At 57.5% G+C, this 19,076-nt stretch overlaps 1 protein-coding gene across 1 annotated transcript; it reads right to left on the reverse strand.

Annotated features, from left to right (window-relative positions):
- Positions 1 to 416: 416 nt before the first annotated feature.
- On the reverse strand, positions 417 to 7,990 carry KVR01_011941 (uncharacterized protein). Its single transcript, XM_044785076.1, has 5 exons — positions 7,142 to 7,990; positions 6,758 to 7,043; positions 4,162 to 6,472; positions 3,906 to 4,024; positions 417 to 3,842 (listed from the first exon to the last, which is right to left on the reverse strand). The coding sequence occupies exons 3-5, from the start codon at positions 5,159 to 5,161 to the stop codon at positions 2,253 to 2,255; spliced, it is 2,709 nt and encodes a 902-aa protein (XP_044639022.1). The 5' UTR covers positions 5,162 to 6,472; positions 6,758 to 7,043; positions 7,142 to 7,990; the 3' UTR covers positions 417 to 2,252.
- Positions 7,991 to 19,076: the final 11,086 nt, after the last annotated feature.

The following is a 19,076-nucleotide window of genomic DNA, read 5'->3' on the forward strand; positions in this document are numbered from 1 at the left end:
TTTAGACCTGGAAGTTTTGTTGTCTCTCGCTCCTTTTTATATGGTGGACACACGGAGCGATAGCCTTAGGGAATAGGAATCCTCATTCATTTTTCTCGCACTGTCAAAGAAGTCAGATAGTTGCCAAACTATCACAAAGAAATGCCATACTTGGCTGGAAAGTTCCAATCTTTCACACCTCAGGTTGTGCTATAATCAAGGCTGAACCAGGCAGCAAATCCCCAGAAAGGGATACCCAAAACACCCACAGCACACCTCATGTCCACAGTATCCCACATCCACTCGACATCCACATCACATCACACACAGTAGCAGCAGCAGCAGCAAATCTCATCTCAAATACCAGTCAGTCAGTCAGTCAGTCAGTCAGTCAATCAGTCAGTCAATCAGTCACTCAGTAAGTCAGTCAAATAACTCAGCCATTCAAATCCCCCGTCTCACTCATATTCACAACCCCCACCCCCTCCCTCCCCAGGAGAGAAGGAAAAGGGGCCAACTATGATCATAACTAACTACCCTGCTACCTTCCAACTCAAGAGGTGAAGAAAGACAGCCGACCCAAGTCAGACATATGTATGTATGTATCCAATCCAATCCAACCACCCAGCCAGCCAAAAAAGGCCAAAATGCCACCCGGATGGGGCCTGGTTTCTCCATCCAATCAAGACAGACATACAAAGACAGACATACACCTCCCCACCCCCCAACACAAGTCAGACATCAGACCAAACAGTGTCAAGAGGGTCCATTCAAGGGTACCTGGCCTATCGATTCCTCCCGTAGATACTTAATCAACCAAGTAACAACATGGGTGGGTAAAATCGACTGACGCAGAGGAACAAAAACAACAACAACAACAAAACGCCAACATGCCATGGATGGATGGGATATGATGAAGAAAACGACAAACAAGCAGAAAGCTAGACGGACGAGAACAGGAACGATAAAAAAGCGGGAACTGGCAAGCATAAAAAAAAAGATTTAGAAAACAACAACAGAAATCCAAAAGAAACCAGGTAACCAATCGTACTAGACACTTTTCATGTTCTATGCGTGAATGCGTACGTGGGGCGGCGGCGGGGGGGGGGAGACGACAAGAACCCGACCCGAGCCGGGCCAGGCCAGGCCGAGACAAGGCAGCCAGCCGAGCCAAAGATGGGTAGATAGCGTAGACTCAGGCCGAGGAGATGGATGAGATGAGATGAGCGGGGTGGGGTGAAGAGAAGAAGAAGCCCAGAGAGGAATCAGAAACAGACAGCATCATTCAGAAGGCGACGGCGTCCCCCTCGTGGCCTGGTGTGGCTTGGTATAACCGTGATTTGCTGCTCTCGGCCGACCAGGGATGGTAGGAGGTACGCAGGCAGGTTGGTAGGTTGGTAGGTGGGTGGATATCGACAGATAATTAGCGACAGGTGCCGGTAGCGGTTGGTTGTGGGCGGCGTGGGTGAGTCAAGACGCGATGCGATGTGCCCATAGAGTTGGTTGTTGAACTCCAGGATTGTGGGTTGTTGTTTGTGATGCGTGCGTGTATCGCCAGCCATTGCAGCGAGGGGAAGGAGAAAGAGAAAAAAACGCAATGAGGAAGAAGAAGAACGAAACAAATCATCAGAAACGCCCAGACCGTCCGGTCTGTCCATCCTCATCCGTATTCCCCTCGTGTATCGCGCCGTTTCTTTTGGTTGTCCAATCTCCATGCCGGTATTTTTGTTTTCGCGCTCCCCTATTTTGATTTTTTCTTTTTCGCCTGTTGGGTAGATAGAAACTCTTCCCGGGTTCGACATTGTGTCCTAGGTCGGGTAGGTCACCAACATTCCATACCTGGTGGTGTGGATCTCCCTATTCATTCTGGACAAGGCGGGACGCGGGCCACGGTGCAGGTTTTGTACACGAGTACCGGGTTCCGCCGTGGACGGCCGGCCCATGAGGCTCACGGATCTTGACCTGAACTCGTCAAGGACTGACCCGGTCTGCCTCCCGGGCTTCAATGTTGAGCCTCCTCAGACATCACAGTCATCCCATCCATGCTCCATTCGATTCGTCATCCCATGGCAGGCGTCGGCACGCGCCGCTTAGAAACCGTAAATCCGAAGCAGGTTGAAAGACGTAGTGGCAGGTAGGCAGGTAGAGGTGGTGGACATGAACCCGTGACCGTTCCCGTCATGTCGTGTCTCGTCAAAAAGAAGGCCACGAGGCGTCGTGGCATCGCCGTGTGTTGAGCAATCACATCAGTGAGGATGGCTTGCTTGCTTGGTTCAGCGGGTCTCGACGACAGAGCCCTTGTTGGCGCCGGCGGAGGTCTTGCCCGTCGCAGCGGCGGCATAACTCCAGCCGCCTCCTCCGCCCAGGCCAAACCCGCCCGACATGCGCTTCCTGGCCTTCTGGCCGTCGTCGTCGTCCTCCATGCTGAACACGAAGCTCGGGTCCTCCTCATCGATCGGGGTCGTAAACCTGCCGTTGGCGCTGGAACCAATGGACCCGCTGCTGATGTGTCTCTCGAGGGCCCGCTGGTCTCTCTCGCTCCGGCCGTTCGAGGACCCAATTGCGCCGGTGCTGGGGTGCGCCCCGATGGCACTCTGTTGCCTGGAGTTCGCCGCGCTGCCTGGATGGAGACGTGGGCTAGACGACAGGCTCGTGGTCCTCTCGTCGTTGATTCTCGTGTTCTGGATCTGCTGGGTCAGGGCCGAAAGACTGTCGTTCCCGCCGCTGGCGGTCCGGCTGCCAGCAAGGCTCGGCCTGCTGCTGTTGCCGTTCAGGCTGCCGATCATGCCGATGCCGTTGGCGAGGCTCGAGTTGCGGAGGGGGCTGCCAACGTGGCCAAAGGCACCGGCGCTCTTAAGGCTCCGGCCGAGGGCTGACTGGCCGCCGTCCTCCTGCTTCTGTCGCTCGAACAGGGGTCCCCACCGGCTCGGACTGGATGCGCCAATCGGGCTGCCGTACTTAGAGGCAGAGTTCTCGCCCGAGTGCTGCTCCGACCCTCCGTCGGTCACCCTCATGCTGCCCCTGCGGGCCTTCTCGGCGGGCGTGAGCACCTCGTTGGCCAGCTCGCCGGGCACGTAGTCTTCCTCGAGGAAGAGGAAGTTTTCCTCCCAGTCGCGGTCGACCTTTGGCACGCTGGCGCTCAGGAGCCTGGGCTTGGTGTACTTGCTGGAGCTGCTGTGCATAGCGCGCCGCCCGTAGAACTCCTCGCCGATGGGCTGCATGGGCGGGCTGCTGCCCATGGCGTCGACGTCGCCGCCGAGGTGGCTGGGCGACAGGTGCTCGTTGGACCCAAAAGCAGAGGTGTGCAGCATCTTCAGGGTCTCGGAGGTGCGGCTGTCCTTGGCGTTGCTGAGGGACGGGGTCGGGGACTCGAGGCCGAACTTGTTAGGGACGGAGGCGGGCCAGGGGCCGTAGCGAGCGGCGTGGGAGATGCCGTTGCTGTCGAAGGAGGCAGGCAGGGGGGCGTCGAGGACGGAGAGGCCCTTGTTGGCGGCGATGGGGGACAGGCCGAAGCCGGTGCGGATGGCATCCTCGGCGGCGTGTGGGGAGCCGTAGGGGGAGGCGGGGCCGCTGTACTGGGTGTCGATGGTGGGCAGGCCGTTCTCCATGCTGGCCTGCCTCCCCAGGCCATAGCGGTCGTCCGAGGTGGCGGCGGCGTAGGTGGTGTAGGGAGGGGCGGCCTCGGCGCGCATGAAGGAGGTGGTCAGGGCCGAGTTGGAGGCCTGGTGGCCGTAGGCGAGAGGGTTGAGGCGGCTGCCGAAGTTGAGCGGGGTGACGGTGACGCCATTCTTGCCGTAGTTGACACGCCTCCCGTCGGGGAGGACGTGGATGTTTGCGCACTTTGGGCCGAATTTGCAGTTTCCCTGTGGTGGGCATGTCAGTATCCTGCCGTGTGTTGCGTTCTTCAAGGAAAGAGGCGGTCGAACCTTGGCAAAGTACTTGCAGACATTCTCGGCGGATGCGCCCAGGTCGTGGCTGAAAGGGCAGGCGGCGCCTGCTTGACAGGCACCCTGTCGGAAGAATTTGCAGGGCACGTGGGACGTGTCTACGGACAGAAGGGTATCGAGTCAGCCAGAAGTCAATTGAGGGTCAGGCAGTAAAATTCTGCAGGCAATTGGTGAGGAGGAGGAGGAGGAATTGACCGGTCGCAACGTCGAGAGACCAAAGGGCGTGTGCACTGACTTGGAGGACTCCTGGGGCCATCAAAGTGAGCCTGTGAGCCACCACCACCAGCAGCGGCGGCAGAACCACCACCACCAGAACCACCAGCAGCACCACCACCATTGGGGCCCCCGCCTGGGCCAGGGCCACCAGCAGGGCCGCGGGAGGGGCCGGGGCCGGCGGCGATGGCGTTTATCGAGGGCATGGCGGTTGGGTTCGAGGGGTTCGAGGGGTTCGAGGCATGCGAGGAGGGGTTGTTCGGGAGGGAGCTTGTGATGGTGGTGAGGCTCCCCGACCGGCGGTGCTGGTGCTGGTGCTCGGGCAGGTTGGGCACGCGCCTCAGCCTGTGCTGCTGGGAGTGGGGGGGAGGAGGGTGCGAGAGCGAGTACGAGTGGTGGTGGCTGGCCGTGTGTTGCTGGTGTGCGTGGTGGGCCAGGGAGAGGCTGTTTGGTGGTGACGACTGGTGGCCCTGCTTGTGGTTGTGATTCTTGTGGGTGTTGTTGTTGGAGGTCGGGTGGGTCGGGGTGGCCGCGGCGCTCGGGGTGGTCAGGTCGTTGGAGGAGCTCGAGTTGGAGACGAGGTTCAGGTTGAGGCTCAGGCTGCTGAGGCTGTTGTTGTTGCTGCTGGTGGGGAGGCTCGAGCTCGACGGCGAGTAGGGCGAGTGCGAGTGCGCCGGCGGCGGGGGGTTGGGGCACGAGTAGTGCGTGTTGACCGCCTGCACCGCGTTGACGTGCTGCAGGTCCCGCGGCAGGTTGTCCCGGGACGACAGCGGCGACGGCCTCAGTTGCTGGCCGTGGTGGAGGAGGTTGCTGTTGCTCGTGGCAGGGCTGGACGGGGGGTTGTGGTGGTTGTGGTTGTGACTCTGGTTGTGACTGTGTTGGTGGTGCAGCGACAGGCTGTGAGCGTTTTGGCCATAACCGTGGGCAGGACCATGACCATGACCGTTTTGGTAGTGGTGCTGGTGCTGGTGCTGCTGGTGTGGTGCCGACATGATAGGCGGGTGCCCCGCGCTCGAAAGCATTGTGGGCGGGCCCTGCTCTGCCTGCTCTAGGTGTGTGGTGTGTGGCTCCAGGCGGTGAGAGTGGGCACCGCTTTGCCTCTGATAGCCAGTCTAGCCGCAGCAGGCCAGGTCTGGATGAGGGGTCAATCAATGGCCCTTCCTTCCTTCCCTTCCACCTTATCGCATGCCCCCCAGGCCCAGGCGGAAACTGATAACGGCCGGTCGGATCAGGCGGATAACCGAACCGAGTCAAGGGGCTCCTTTTGGGTGGGTGCTTTGCTTGATTCGAATATGATGTGATTGATGATCGATCCGGCCAACAGGACACGCCAACCAGACAAAGACGACTCTGACTGACAGGACAGCCTCGCTGCTCGACGAGTAATCTGTACGTAGCGACGCTTCAGCCTGCACACAGAATCAAGGGTCGAATATGCGGCCCAATCAGGCAACAATAAGCCGGCTGTTCTTGACCCACTTTACACCCTGCCAGATCGTAATCAGGATCGATACCACCGTGATAGCAACTGCCGACCAGCTGCAGTCGTCCTGCTGGTGGGCCTTGTTTGGTGGTCCTTGTCCTGCCCCGAGGAATTAATTGTCAGGGTGGAGAGGAATTGATCAAGATGGCGATATCTCCCTGTCTCAGTCTCACCAACAACACGCTTCCGAATACGTGCAGCTTCAAATGTTGCTTCTTTCGCTCGGTTCGCTGGGGAACAAGAGACCACGAAAAAGGAAGCCGGGGTCCAGAAGGGGCAAAAGGTGACCTCGAGAATCCAGAATAGGGCGGGCAGAAAAAGCTTGGTAGGTCCCAGATATCTGGTTCGCCTCCTTCTGTTGGCGGGTTGTTGGTGGTGGTGGTGTTGTTGTTGTTTTTTTGTCTGGTAGTAATTTGTCCCCGAGCGTCGTCGTCTTGCTGCTGCTGCTGCTGCTGCTGCTTGTTGCTTCGGTTTAGGTTCCCGGGTTTGATTGATGGGGTTTCCACCCTCCTGTCCGCCTTTCCTTGTTCTCGCCTTGGCTGCTTGCTGCAGCGTTCTTTTGCGTCTTTGTTGTTACTTGTTCTCGACTGGGTTGGTTCTCTCTTTCCTTTCTTCTTCTTCTGAGAATCTTCCCACGCCCCCTTCTTCTTCTCCTTCCCGGTCCGTCCTTTTTTTTCTGCTTCTTCTTCTGTTCTCCCCTCCGTTATTCCCGTTCTGGGGGGTAATGCCGCGGCTCTTTTGCTCGTCTCGTCTCACCAATGGCCGAGTCCAGTCTCTTTTTTGGTTGGCTTCTCGATTTCTTGCCCGCCACCCCCAGCTCGGACCAGCAGCGTGCCGACAGCTTGGGATCCTGGGGTGTGTGGGAAAATGGCCCGGTCAGCTAACTATAGTGGGGACCCCAGGGGTTTGGGAAGTGGGCGGGTTCCTTGGTTCTTGGGTCGGGAGCGGGAGTGCGCACGGCTCTCCCCTTCTTTTGCCATTCACTCACTACTTACTCCCTCACTGTCGGGTCTGGCGGGTAGGTGAGGAAGATATGCAGTGTGCAATGTGCAGTTGGCAGGTGGGCCATGTAGTTTCTTCCGGGGGGGACTTTTGATGGAAGAGAAAAAAAATAAAAAATAATGGAATCACTTACACTGCGAGACCACACGGCGGATATCCAGCAACTAATAACCAGGCTGCACGGAACCAACTCCCAAGACGTGGGGCAGGGTGAAAGATGAGAGAGAGCAGTAGACGTGAAAGTCGAAAGCAGGTGAGGTGAGGTGAGGTGAGGTCGGTCCAATGTAATGATATCAGTCAAGCTCGATGGGGATCCAGCCGGCAAGACGCGGATGCAAGAGGTGTAAGAGCAACAGTTCCCACCGCGAGTGTACAGGTCCAGAAAGGTGCCCGGGTGGTCGTATGTAAGGGTGGGCGGTCTGCAGCTTATTTAGTACAAGTAGGGGGGGAGGGGGGCGTGGTATGTATGTTGCGATGTCCTCTCTCTCTCTCTCTTCGCGCTGTCTCTCACACTCACTCTTATTTCTCACACCAGTCAAGTCAGTCTCCTGGTCCGCCGCCAACCACCCTGCATGCGTGTGTGTGTGCACACGCGGTGGCGCGCCTCCTTCCCTTCTCGCTTGTACCTCCTCGTTGTAACTCTCCTCCAACCCCGGCTCCCACGCCTTGGTAGTCTACAGTACCCCTGTCTTCTTTCCTTCGGACCCTTCCACCTATTACTATTTTCACATGCACCCTTTTCCCTTCCTCACCTACCTGCCCTACTTGTACCTCTCCTGTAGCTATCTATCCGTATGTATGTACAGTGTCTCTGGTCCCAAGGACCATAGGGGTGTGGTTTCACAAGGCCGTCCGTCCCTGTCGGCCTGTCCCTGCACTGTCTGTCTGTGGCTTCCTCTGTCCGTCCCGCCCCGGGAGTTGTGAGCCTCTAGTGTGCCTGTGTGTGTGTGTGTGGGTGCGTGTGTGGTGTGCGCAGCGCACATGTGCCTGTGTGTGATCAAGTGTCGATTTAATCTGCAAGATCCCAGGGACGTAGCGTAACAGGAGTGCCCGGGACGTGACAGGGTGCCCGCTGCCTTTTTTCTTCTTCCTGGGCAGGCCGGGCGTGGGGCCAGGGATGAATTATTGTGTTACGGGCGGACTATGGATGAAATTTGGGAATGACACCCAGGTACGGATAATAAAAGTACTCTGTAGATAGAAATGGGCAAAAGCTGTGGTAGGTACCATACTTACACGCGCTCAACAACACGTGTGTAAGAGGATTTTGGGTGGACACTGGAGGGAAGGGGGGGCAGGCGGGCTCCCGGCAGGCAACGGACCCTTGGATGGATGAGGATTCGGTCGGAACTCGATGCGATGGTCCGATAGTCCAACGTTCAAGATGTTTGAGGAGGTACCAGCAGGGCGCATGGAGGGCTGCTTGACTCGCCTGGATATAAGTCACTCCGGCGAGGCAAAGGCAACCGCGGTCCGTGTTCACTGCCTGGTCTGCATGCCTGTCTACAGCTGCGCATCTATCCGGCCGTTGGCCTTGGTGGAGAGGGTGAGGAGGAGGCGCGCGGCGGAGCGCGAACCTACTGTTGCTGATCGTCATCACCAGGAAAGCTACTTAGGTACACAGAGAGAGAGGCAGAGATGGAACCTGGGTGTGTGGGGGTCTCTCGCACGGCAAAGGTTGTCTCGTGCATGTGGACGGGGGGGTTTGTGGATTTGATTTGTTTTACCGTCCACGTCTTGAGCAACCGTCGGGGGGGGGGGCAGCTGACTTGACGACCTGCGCCTGGACAAGGCGTACTGTACCGACTGACATGTACCCTTCCCGCTGCGAAGTGTACATACGTGCATGATACAATCGGGGTTAAATCCACCGCGATACCTGGCCTGGATGCGATCCTCTTGGCCTGCCTGCCTGCCTGCCTGCCTTCTTGCCTGTCCATGGCATTCCTGCTGCTGCGCCGTCCATTACGAGGCGACAGGCAGTGTCCCGGGCCGGGGGTGGTGTCGGCGTGACCACGGCATATCGAGACATTTGCAAGACAGAAAACAAGAAGCGGTGGCGGGCCCCATGCTTGAACTTGAATGGCCCTGGGGCTGGCTCCTCTTGGTTGGCTGGCTCATACGGCGGCATAATACGAGCGCCAGAGTGCGCTGTTGGTCACCTTCTTCCAGGTAGGTAGGCAGGCAGGCCCCCCAAGGCTGTCTGTCTATCTGTCTGGGCACAGAGAGAGAGGCCTGGGCCGGCCGTTGAGTGTGTTTAGAACATGCATCTCATTGGACGGCCCACGTTCTGCACGGCAAAGCAGGAAGCGTCAATTCCGTAATTACCTGCTGCTGAGGCCCCGCGGTCCCGCGTGCCTACCGGTATGATGTGCGATTCCTATTTCTTGTATTTTCCGTTATTCCCACCAAGGGAGATCTTCGCAAGAGGACCACCCCGGGTCGATCAATGATGCTTGCTTGCTTGCTCGCTGATGGACGGCGGGAAAGTGTGGAGCGGAGGCAAAGGACCTTGTATGTATGATAGATATGCGCCCGGCATCTCTTGGCTGGGCCCAGGGCCCTGTCCGGGACCTGCCAGGGCTCCCCCGGCCATCCAGATTTCCTCATCGAGACAGCTGCAGATCGTGAGGCAGGCCAGTCCAGGGCCGGTTGGCTCTCCCACCCCCCCAGGCCTCTCTCTCCTCTCCCGGGCAGGCAAAAAGAAAGGCCAGGGAGATCCCACCCACCGTCGAACCAACACATGCAGCAGCGTGATATTTGAAATTTTGATAGCAGGGGGGGCTCTTCGGGGGCCTTCTTTGAGGCTGACGCCTGCCCACGCCGGCGGGTCCCAGATGAGTAAGATTGCAGCGTTGCCATGCTGTCTAGTGATTACACAGGCGTTCTAGGGCTTTGTCTAGAGGCGCTTTAATCCCGACGCCAACAAGGCGGGGCAGGGAGAGACAACAGAGGAACAACCGGAGGAGGGCGGTGTATATTGTATTGTATATTGCAGTTGAGGTCTACGTCTAGGTACCGTTTCGCATCGGGCTGGGCTGGCTGGCGGTCCGGGCTGGCTGACTAGAAGAGCCAAAAGTGACTGGCTTGAACCTTGGAAGCCAATTCCCACTTTTCGCGTCAGTGACAGGCGGGAATTCCAATGTGTTGGGTCCTGTGGCGGCCGCAGTTGGGGCTGCCTGGCCTCGACTTTTTGTTTCTTCCACGCGCCTGTCTCCGATCTGCAGATGGAGATGCACAGAGAAACATGCATATATCATTTACTGTGTGTGTACGTAGGTGCACGCTCGAGAACGCTGTTACGGTAGGCCAGTAGGCGCATCACAGACGCACACAGACGCGGTACCAGGGCAGAAGGGGCATCTAATACGCTGGATGTGAGCGTGGGCGTGGGCGTGGGCATACATAGTATGTGGGAGAGCGTGCTGCAGGGTGCAGATGCAGCATGCGGACGCAGACGCACTCACCACCTTGTACGCACATAACCTGGCTGTATCACCTCTGGATCTGGCAGTCTGGCCCGGGCACGACGGCGAGCGCAGATGCCGTGTTCAGGCTGGGCACGTCCATCCCGGGCCTCCAGAGTGGCCCAGTTTGGCACGTCGGGCCTTGTGTTGACGACCAAGATGGCCCTCTAGCTCATCCCACCAACGTCCACGCCCCAGACCAAGTCTTACTGAGCTGACTGGCTTACACACGATACGCGGATAGTAGTCAATCGGCAGTCTTCCGGGGTGCGTATGATATATCATATTAGTTGTAAGTTGCGACACTCGGATTAGACATGCGCCTCATTTCCCGTCCACGATCCGAGGGCCTTGTTTGGGACATGTTCTTCGACCAACCGTCGGCTCAAGTGCTCCCCATGTGCCGCCAAGAGGCCGTCTTTTTTCACTTGGTAGCATCCCTAGGAAACGGGGCTTTTCCAACAGTCTGGGGTAAAACGGCGACCCAGGTTTCTCGTCTGTCTGGACCGGTCCGGTCTGGTTCACAACGCGTCCTGGCTCTAGGGAGGGAGCTATGCACACACTGGGCACACCTGCACGCAGCGCCGCGCCGGAAACAAAGAGACCCAGGCGCATTGCACAAGCAGAGACGGCAGGCGTGGGGGTGGCATCACCCGGTATAGATAATAGCACCCTGTAGCTTAGTACGTGACGGTGCATCGTCCCAAGGAGAAAAAGGGCGCCATGCAACATCCCGGATGACGGACTCGATTTCTCGGTTAGCAAAAAGCAAAGACGATGATGGGGTAGCTTGGAAGCTTTGACTCGGGACGATGTGACCCAGCAGGCTCTCACGTTCATCCACTGCCTGCCCCCAAAGGCCCCCAGGAGGAGAGTGGGCGGGCCCTGTAACATGCCCAACCAGCCATAGCAGCGATGCAATACTACTAGTGTAGTATAGTTAGATGATCCTGATGACGGCCGTATGATGGATGCTTGGTGCCCCATCCTCGGCTGCCCCGGTGGAGCTTGAGCTTCGTATGTAGTGTTCATGTAGTATTCACTGCGGTATATGGTTAATTGCGAGATCTGATCTGCAGAGGCAACACGGGCCCCGGCTGCCTGCAAATGCCTGCAAGCTCTTTACTTTCCCTCTCCATCTCCATGGCCGTCTCCATATCTCCATGCAAGTGCATGCAGCGTTCAAACGCGATAGTGAAACCGCATGCTGCATGTCTCTCCGTCCTGGCTGTCTCATCACTCTTCTCGTCTCGACCAGCATATTGGGCACAGGGTCAACATGAGGTCTGCAAACTGGGAGGTCTGGTTGGTGTGGCTGTGATGGGGGAATTACGTAGACGCTGGTCCTTGTTTGTCATGAGAGAGCTCCTGGCCCCTTGGTCTGGCAGCTGGGAGGCTCGGTATCTGAGGCACTCGGCCGAGGGAACGGGGGGCGGTATGCCGACCGACTGATGACCTCCAGATCGTCCCTTTCCCATCCTTTCGGTGGTGTCGCACCCCCCTCCAAAATACCAACCACACACCATCAACTGCCCCTGTCGCTCAGAAGTTGACGTTGGACAACCCCCCGATTAGATGCCGACTGCTTCTGGTGCCAGACATTCTACCTATCTGTTCTCAGGTCAGGCAAGTCAGGCTACCGCGGACTGCAAAGTCCAGCGGTGCTCATCTCAACCGATTGTTATCCCCACGGTGGCAAATATCCCGGAGCCGAAGGATCAGCCATGGCAACCTGACATGTCCTGAGCCACACGCACATAGACACACATACACGCATCAGCAAACAAACACACAAAGCGTGACAAGCCATAATAAGCCATACAACAGATCTCCCTGCCCCATTCCCACCTTCGGAAGAATTTCGCCCCCTGAAACGCGCACATGTTTGCATCTAAGAAACCTTGATTGTGACGACACCACCACGGGCTGCACGGCAAGCCACGACACGGCTGCACAGGTTTGACGATACAGAAACAGCAGAAGGATCATTAAACCTCGATTCTAGACTGCAAGAGGGGGATGCCCTGTGAGAAGACTAACCACACACAGCACACACTTTCGCCGCAGTAATCGTCAGCCCTCCCCCCCCCTCTCTTCCCCCTTCCCCATCATCTCGGGCTGATTACTGAAATCGGCCGGGTGAGATGGGAGCGGCGGGACAGCGCCATACCCCAATGGAAAGGCCCCCTCGAGGTCAGAAGTTGCGATCATGGGAAGGTTGGTCCGAAAGAGGGTGTACCTTGGAAGGGGCCCTTTCTGATATCTGATGGGATACTGATGGAATAGGTAGGACAAGAGGAAGGAGGAGGGGGGGTGAGGTACGATGGAGTTGTGGCGGAACTTCCCACCCCACATACAGTATGGAGCACGTAGACGCCGTGACGTACCCAGGTATGAAGGTACCCGCCTACCTTAACCTTACACAGGGCGCACGGGATGTTCCATTCCCTTCTCGCCTTGTATACGCGTTTGTTGGTGCCCACCCATGAGAAATCCCATGTTTTCTTTCTGCCAATGGCGCAGCCTGCTTCCGAACGGCATCGTCAACCATTTCGTGATAATGGCACTCATTATTGCAGCCATATACTAGTATACGGTGGACCATGCCGATCTGCCGATGCCGTCGCTTTTCGGGCGATCCAGCAGCGGTCCGTTGATTGCACCGAGCACCGTCCATCAAGTCACCCCGCTGTCTCAGCTGCAGCCATCCGTTCTGCTGTGGACCTGTGGTACGGGGTGATGTTCTCTTTTTGTCGACAAGCTCAGCCTTGCCACACGTGTCTGGTCGGCCCTTGTACCCGTCAGGCAAGCCTGGCAGGCAGAAAGCCAGTCGTCTCGATCAGTCAGTCATCAGTCAGTCCCACCCATCACTGTCATGGCTGGGACGCCCTGGACGCCCTCTTCTGTCTGCCGCCGTGGCACCTGACTGATCCTCGGGCGCTCCCTTGACGCAGCACGCCTCAGGTCCTGCAAGCAAGCCCAGAGACAGCCAGTCCCCAGCCAGCCAGGCCAGCCATCTTATTCTCCGAAAACCTCCTCTACGACACACGTCTCCGACGTCCTCGGGAAGTTTTGCCCGATGCTGCAAGCCGCGCAGCTCCTGGGGTCTCACAGGTGTCCTGTGTCCTGTGTCCTGTGTCCTGTGTTACACTGGCCCGAGATGCGATGCCGTGCTGCAAGAGTAATAAACGTCGTCCGACCTCGCGTGGCCTGTTCATGTCCTGCGTGATTACTTGCTGCCTACTCGCTGTCGCCTGCATGCCGTTTCCCATGACAGCTCAAAACTCTGGGTCAGAGGCAGACAGACGCACGTCTGCGAGACCCACCGATCTGCCATTACCACATCACTCACAGCACGCAGACCACGCCCACCCACTCAGCCAGCCAGCCAGCCAGCCATCCCATTCTAATAAAGTAGAGCTTGACAGGCGCAGCGTGGACGACAAGAGGTCGGCCTTGGTGGAGTCAAGGCCCAGAGATCGCCGAGACAGGGGCCACCCCTGGAGCCCGGAATACGATCGACTGCCAGACCGACTTGACGGCGGCTCACGCCTGCTCCGGCTGCTATGGCGCTGGATTCGTCCATTCCAGGACGGAATAGTATCCTCACTACTGCCATGACGGCCGCCATGATCAGCTCGCCCCAGGCCAGAGTGGATTCGGGCAGAGCACACGACAAGAACCGACAGGACAATGCCGGTAGCCTGGGCATTTTTCTTTTCTTGTCGCGGCTCACGCGCCTCCGAGAAAATATCGATCTGACTATCTGGGTGCGGGATCGCATGAAAATGCTCAGCACCTGTTCCTTGCAGTTGCGAGAGAGTTGTGTCAGTGGCCACTTTCCCGGCAACAACCAGCTTTTTTTGATGTCCATCACGGTCCTTTCAGGGAGCGGCGCGGTCCTCCTGTCAGTCAAGACGCCCGTCCCCTCCTCTGCCCCCTTCGGACGGGACGAGGGCTTGGAGGGGTCCCCCAGCGGCCTGGCAGCCCAGCAGCCCAGGAGAGCGCCCTGGTGCTGCTGCGTCTGCGCATGGGTGGTGCGGAGACTAATCGGCGATCACCTCTGCTTCATGCAACTCCCGTGCTGCTATCGCCTTCGCAGGGTTGCATTCCAGCAATGGGATCACCAAGAGATGCCCCATATCGCTGCCCCCCTAAATGGGAATACCGAGCCCACCCCACCCCAGAGACGGTGAGACGCGGTGCCTCCATCTGAACCATGGGCCCATCAAGTGTGCCTCACTTTCTCCTCCACTTACACCGGGTCAGAGTCAGTCTCGACGCCTCGAGCACCCAGCATCGTGGTCGATATCACAGCTTGCCAGCCGGAGAGCACAGTTGATGAGTCGTGCCTTCGGGTCCGGCATTGGGTTCAAAGTCAATTTGCTTTTTCTTCTCCAGGGCTCCCATCTGCACTGACGCAAACACCGTTTGGGGTCTGATGCAGCCCAGGGCCGTAAACTATCTGGGTATCCGCCCACATTCCCATGTGGTCTAGGTTCGCCAGATCAAACTTCAGCATGCTCCCAGGGCTCCCTTTCCACTAACCCGGTCATATATCAGAACCAGCTGGCTTATATCACGAGAAACCTGGAGACGTACCCACTCCAAATCCTCCAGCCTGGGCTCCAGATGTCAGCAAGGATCGTCACCAGTCGCCCTTAACCAGCAAGCTTGCCCAACCCAGCTGGGCTCTCGGGCCCTGGGGGCTCTGGAACGCTCGGGATCGTCTTGTCAGCCTCCACGCAAGTCCCACATGCACGCTGATGCACCTCCAAGACGGAGTGCACACCCAAGGGACACACACCCACACCCACACCACCCCCCCCCCATCCCTCCTACCAAGCCCTTTTTGCCCTTCTAAGCCCTCTTCTCAGCCAGGCAGCCAGGCTCCTACATCACTGTCTCTCGCTGTCCTACCTGACTCGTCCGCAGGCCGTGTCGTCTGGTACGCCAGAGGCAAGCATGGCCACACTCCAGACCCCCACCCCCGTTATATCTCACCCAGGTGCCCAGCATACTTCGTACACGGGTGCGTGCCCTGTCCGCAGGCGCCCCCCTTGTTGTCCGTCCGCCGTCGGTGATCTTCCGTTCTCCTCGCCCACTCACGCCAGCCCGTGCTGCCCCAGAAACGCACTGACCACCTTCAAATTCAACTGCACTCTTTGAACTCGGCTCCTTTTGACACCAACCATCACCACAATATACCACGGCTAACACCACCTTCACAGACCACCACCACCACCACCTCCACCACCCCCCTTTTTACCCCTTTGACGGACAAACCCACTGGACCAAGTCCCTCGTGCAGGAGCCAAAAGCTATATGCCGTCGGAATTCGGCATCGCCACTATCTAACCGCCCCCTTCTCTGCCGGCCAACACGGCATAGTCCCCAGCCTGTTTCCAAACATGCCGTCAAACCTTGGCCAGCGGTATGCATATTACCCAGGCATGTCTGCGGCTACTACCATGTCCCCATCCAACCCTCCATCCCATCCCATCCCATCCCATCCCATCCAGGGCCCCGGCAGGTCAACGATCACCGCCTGGTAGAGCACCTGCAGATGTGCAGCTTTCCCACCAGCCGTATCGATTCCTCGTAATGAACATGTTGCCTCACCCCGCCTCCCCTGCTCTCCCCCTCCTCTTCGACCCCGTCGCATGCAGGAGTTCGCATCGTTCGCGGCACCGGCGCCACAGTCTGCACGCCTGATTCGCCCCCTACCACGCTACAATACGCTACACCACGCTGAGTAGCAGTCGTCTATCATTCACTTTGGCAGTTTGGGCTTGTGCCCTACTCCATGGATCAGACTAATTAGCTTTCTTGTTCTGTGGCGCGGTAGGCTTACTTGCGCTGCCGCGGCCGGGCGGGCTGATCACGCTTCATGTAGCCTTAAGCTGCACCTTCCCGCGGCTTGCTTGCTTGCAGGGCCGTCTGCTGTGGTGGCCCTGCCGCCGAGGAGGGACGGAGAACATGGGCCGGTGTGCAGCTGGTCCCTTGATGCGTCCACCGGCTCTGGCAAATCGCATGGCTTCATACATCCACCCGTCTCAAGTCTCTGCTCGCTGCACTCCCCCTCCTACTCCCCACAACCCAGCCACCAGTTGACCATTCCCTTCTCGACGCAACAACGTGATATCCGCGTACGAGCCACACCATCTGGGCCCATGCATGGACTAAAGAGAAGGGCAGGGAGGGTAGGGCAGTAGGGGAGGCATGCGAGACATGCGTCCTGATCTGCCAGACTTGCAGGTGTTCAGCCAGCCAGTCCCGGGGGCCTTCACCCACCCTGCCCGGTTTTTTCCCTGCTTTCTTGTTTCCGTCCTATATCTCGGCATTTTTGTCGTCCCCGTATCCTCTGGACAAGCCTGACAGGCCTGTTTATAAAGACTGGTGGGAACATGACGCCTGCGAATCGGTTCCCAGCCGCCTTCTCCACCACCTACCCATACAGCCGATTCCCCATCTATCTCACGTCTGTATGCACGGTATAGATTGCCAGTGTTACCTACCCGCCTTCACAATGTGAACAAAAATTGTGTCTTGTCCGTCACAGGACGCACAGGGTCCCTTGAACCTAGCGTCTTTGTGTTTGTCTAGTCTCACACCCACCCACACACACACACCCGCGAGGGGCAGATAGATAGATAGGAGGGTGGTACAGCCGTTTTTATTTTATGGTCTACGTCAACGTGCATTCCGCGAGCAAGCCTCATGACCCGGATACTTAGTCATTCCCCCACCCAGCCATGTTGGAGTGTGAGAGTCTAAAGATTTGGGGCTTAGAATAGTATAGTCAAGTCTACTTGTGTACGCGCTGCTGCTTTCTCTGGGGACCAGACCAGCCCACCAGCCCGGGACCCCCCCCCCCCACCCTCGCCCCCCTCCAGTGCGGAATATGGACCATCCGTCCTGCTAGCCGCACACCCTTTCCCTGATCAGCGGGCAAGCCTCTAGTTACACAGTTAGAGCCTCCGGAGCGGAGAGAGGGGAGTGGCTTGTTGCTTTCGGGTCCGAACACTAGGTAGGTTGCCACACTGCCTACTAGTTCTCTACGGTCAGTATCTGACGACTCTGATTGATGATTTCCACCCCCCCCCCTTTTTTTTCCTCCTCATCCCACCAAGTAAGAGCCAAAGCCACGAGGGGCGGTTGCTTTGCTTTGGTTTATTCCTTCTACCGGGCTTTGCTGTTGTTGTGGCATGACTTTTGACAGACTGCCCCTTCCTTCCTCCCTCCCTTTTGATATCTTGCCCCAGTCAGCTAGAGCGGAAGAGCGAAGGCCAACAGAGCCGGTTGTTGTTTGCACATGTGAGTTTGCCTCTGGCATACTGCTTTTCCCTTTTCCCTACCGTTGTCTCTGTATGATTCTGTCACCCCCCCCCCCCCATTTTCACTATTACTCAAGCCAGCTAGAGCCAAACTCAAAGCCACGAGGGACAGTTCGTCTCAGCATCTGCCTTATTGCCTTGTTTTCTTTTCTTACTACGAGTCTCGCTGTTATTTGCGGCACCCTTCTGTTATACCGTCTGGGCCCCCTATTTGTCTCCGTCCCCAAGCAAGAGAAGGGTTACTCTCCTATGTCATTCTTACCCCAGATGGCTTGGCTGGGATCACCTACTACCCTTCCAAGACCAAGTCTTTTTTCGGTCAAGATTTACGCACGCCAGTCGAGTCTCTCGCGGAGAATAACGCCTTGGTGCTCGGCTTCAGCGCGTCCCGGGTGGCTGAGAGCCTGATTTGACGACGAGTTGACGACAGTAAATGATTTTCTTGTGTAGTCGGGCGGGGCGCGCATCGCGCCGCGTGGTGATAAGAGTTTTCTTGTTATTGCCGCTGCTTGCTCGCTCTGTTGCTTGACTACTAGTTCATATTGAGACAAAGGTGGGTGGAGACGGGCTGATCCCTTTGGCGTAGAGGTAGGTGTTTTGGCCACCTGCGACCACGGCAAAGACGCGAGTGTTTCTACTAGGTGGGTAGTTGGATAGGCATGTTTCTTCTTGCTTCCTCGATATTCCCCACCCGTGAGGGAGCCTTACTACGTGAGGGCCCAGACCAGAACCTCCTCACCGGCGCGCGCGTCCTGCGACACACGAGCGAGTCTCATGACCACCGTTCGTGCATGGCGCATCTCCACTCACTGGGAGCAAGCCTGGCGGGCGGCCTCCCGAGGGCAAAAGGGTCGTACTCGTTCGCACCCATTTGCCATTTTTTCCATATCATTCGTGTTAATGTCTTGGAGATCTTGAAAACGGCTCGCTCGTTTATTACAAGGGCAGATGCCAGTGGTTGGATCTGTCTCCCGCGCCGCGGCGGGCGGGCTGGGGCGCTTGATCTGATTCACTCAAGCTTCAACGGGCCGCTTCTTCGTAACTATATCAGAGACAAGACAAGCACAAGACACTTGGGCAAGACAAGACACGATCACGATCAAGATGTGGTGATCGCGTCGCACGGCATACTGACGTAGACTTGCTTTTTCCCTCTTGTTACTGTTCTCTTGTAGCCCCTCCTGCCTCGTCCTCCTTTCGTTCCGGGGCGGAAAGGAAAGGAAGGGGAGGCACCGCCCTGTGAGGCCCGGCCAGGCCGGGCCAGGCCACAGACGCGGCCGTGTGTTCATATCGACCCCTTGTCATGCGGGCAGCCGACGACGGCCGGTCTACTAATAAGGTTGGGTAGGGTGGGCAGGGTATGCACACCGGCTTGGCTGGGCTATATGGACGTGGGTACATATTCTTAGAAACCGGGAATTGATTTGACTCCCCTTACCCACACGCGCCGGCTTTTGTTTGCCACCCTTTTTATTTTACTTCGCTTTTTCCCAGATGAGCAGGCCCCAGAGGTTCTTGCACCAGGGTCATCGGGCGCTAAAATCTGGAGTTTGGGACGATATATTTACCTTTTCGCTGTTTTGACGTTTATCTGTTCGTGTCCGCGTGTAGGTATGTTCCTCCCATGTTGCGCATCGACAAGGTACAT

The sequence above is a fragment of the Diaporthe batatas genome (genome assembly GCF_019321695.1).
Source record: "Diaporthe batatas strain CRI 302-4 chromosome Unknown Contig00017, whole genome shotgun sequence".
In the NCBI taxonomy this organism is placed as follows: domain Eukaryota; kingdom Fungi; phylum Ascomycota; class Sordariomycetes; order Diaporthales; family Diaporthaceae; genus Diaporthe; species Diaporthe batatas.

What these genes read in the sequence shown, in the direction of transcription:
- KVR01_011941 (XM_044785076.1), bottom strand. Translation starts at nt 5,161, where the DNA reads ATGCTTTCGAGCGCGGGGCACCCGCCTATCATGTCGGCACCACACCAG. An exon ending in TGGCCCCAGGAGTCCTCCAA is followed by an intron (nt 4,025 to 4,161) that starts GTCAGTGCACAC and finishes TTCTGTCCGTAG; the next exon opens with ACACGTCCCACGTGCCCTGC. An exon ending in TCTGCAAGTACTTTGCCAAG is followed by an intron (nt 3,843 to 3,905) that starts GTTCGACCGCCT and finishes TGCCCACCACAG; the next exon opens with GGAAACTGCAAATTCGGCCC.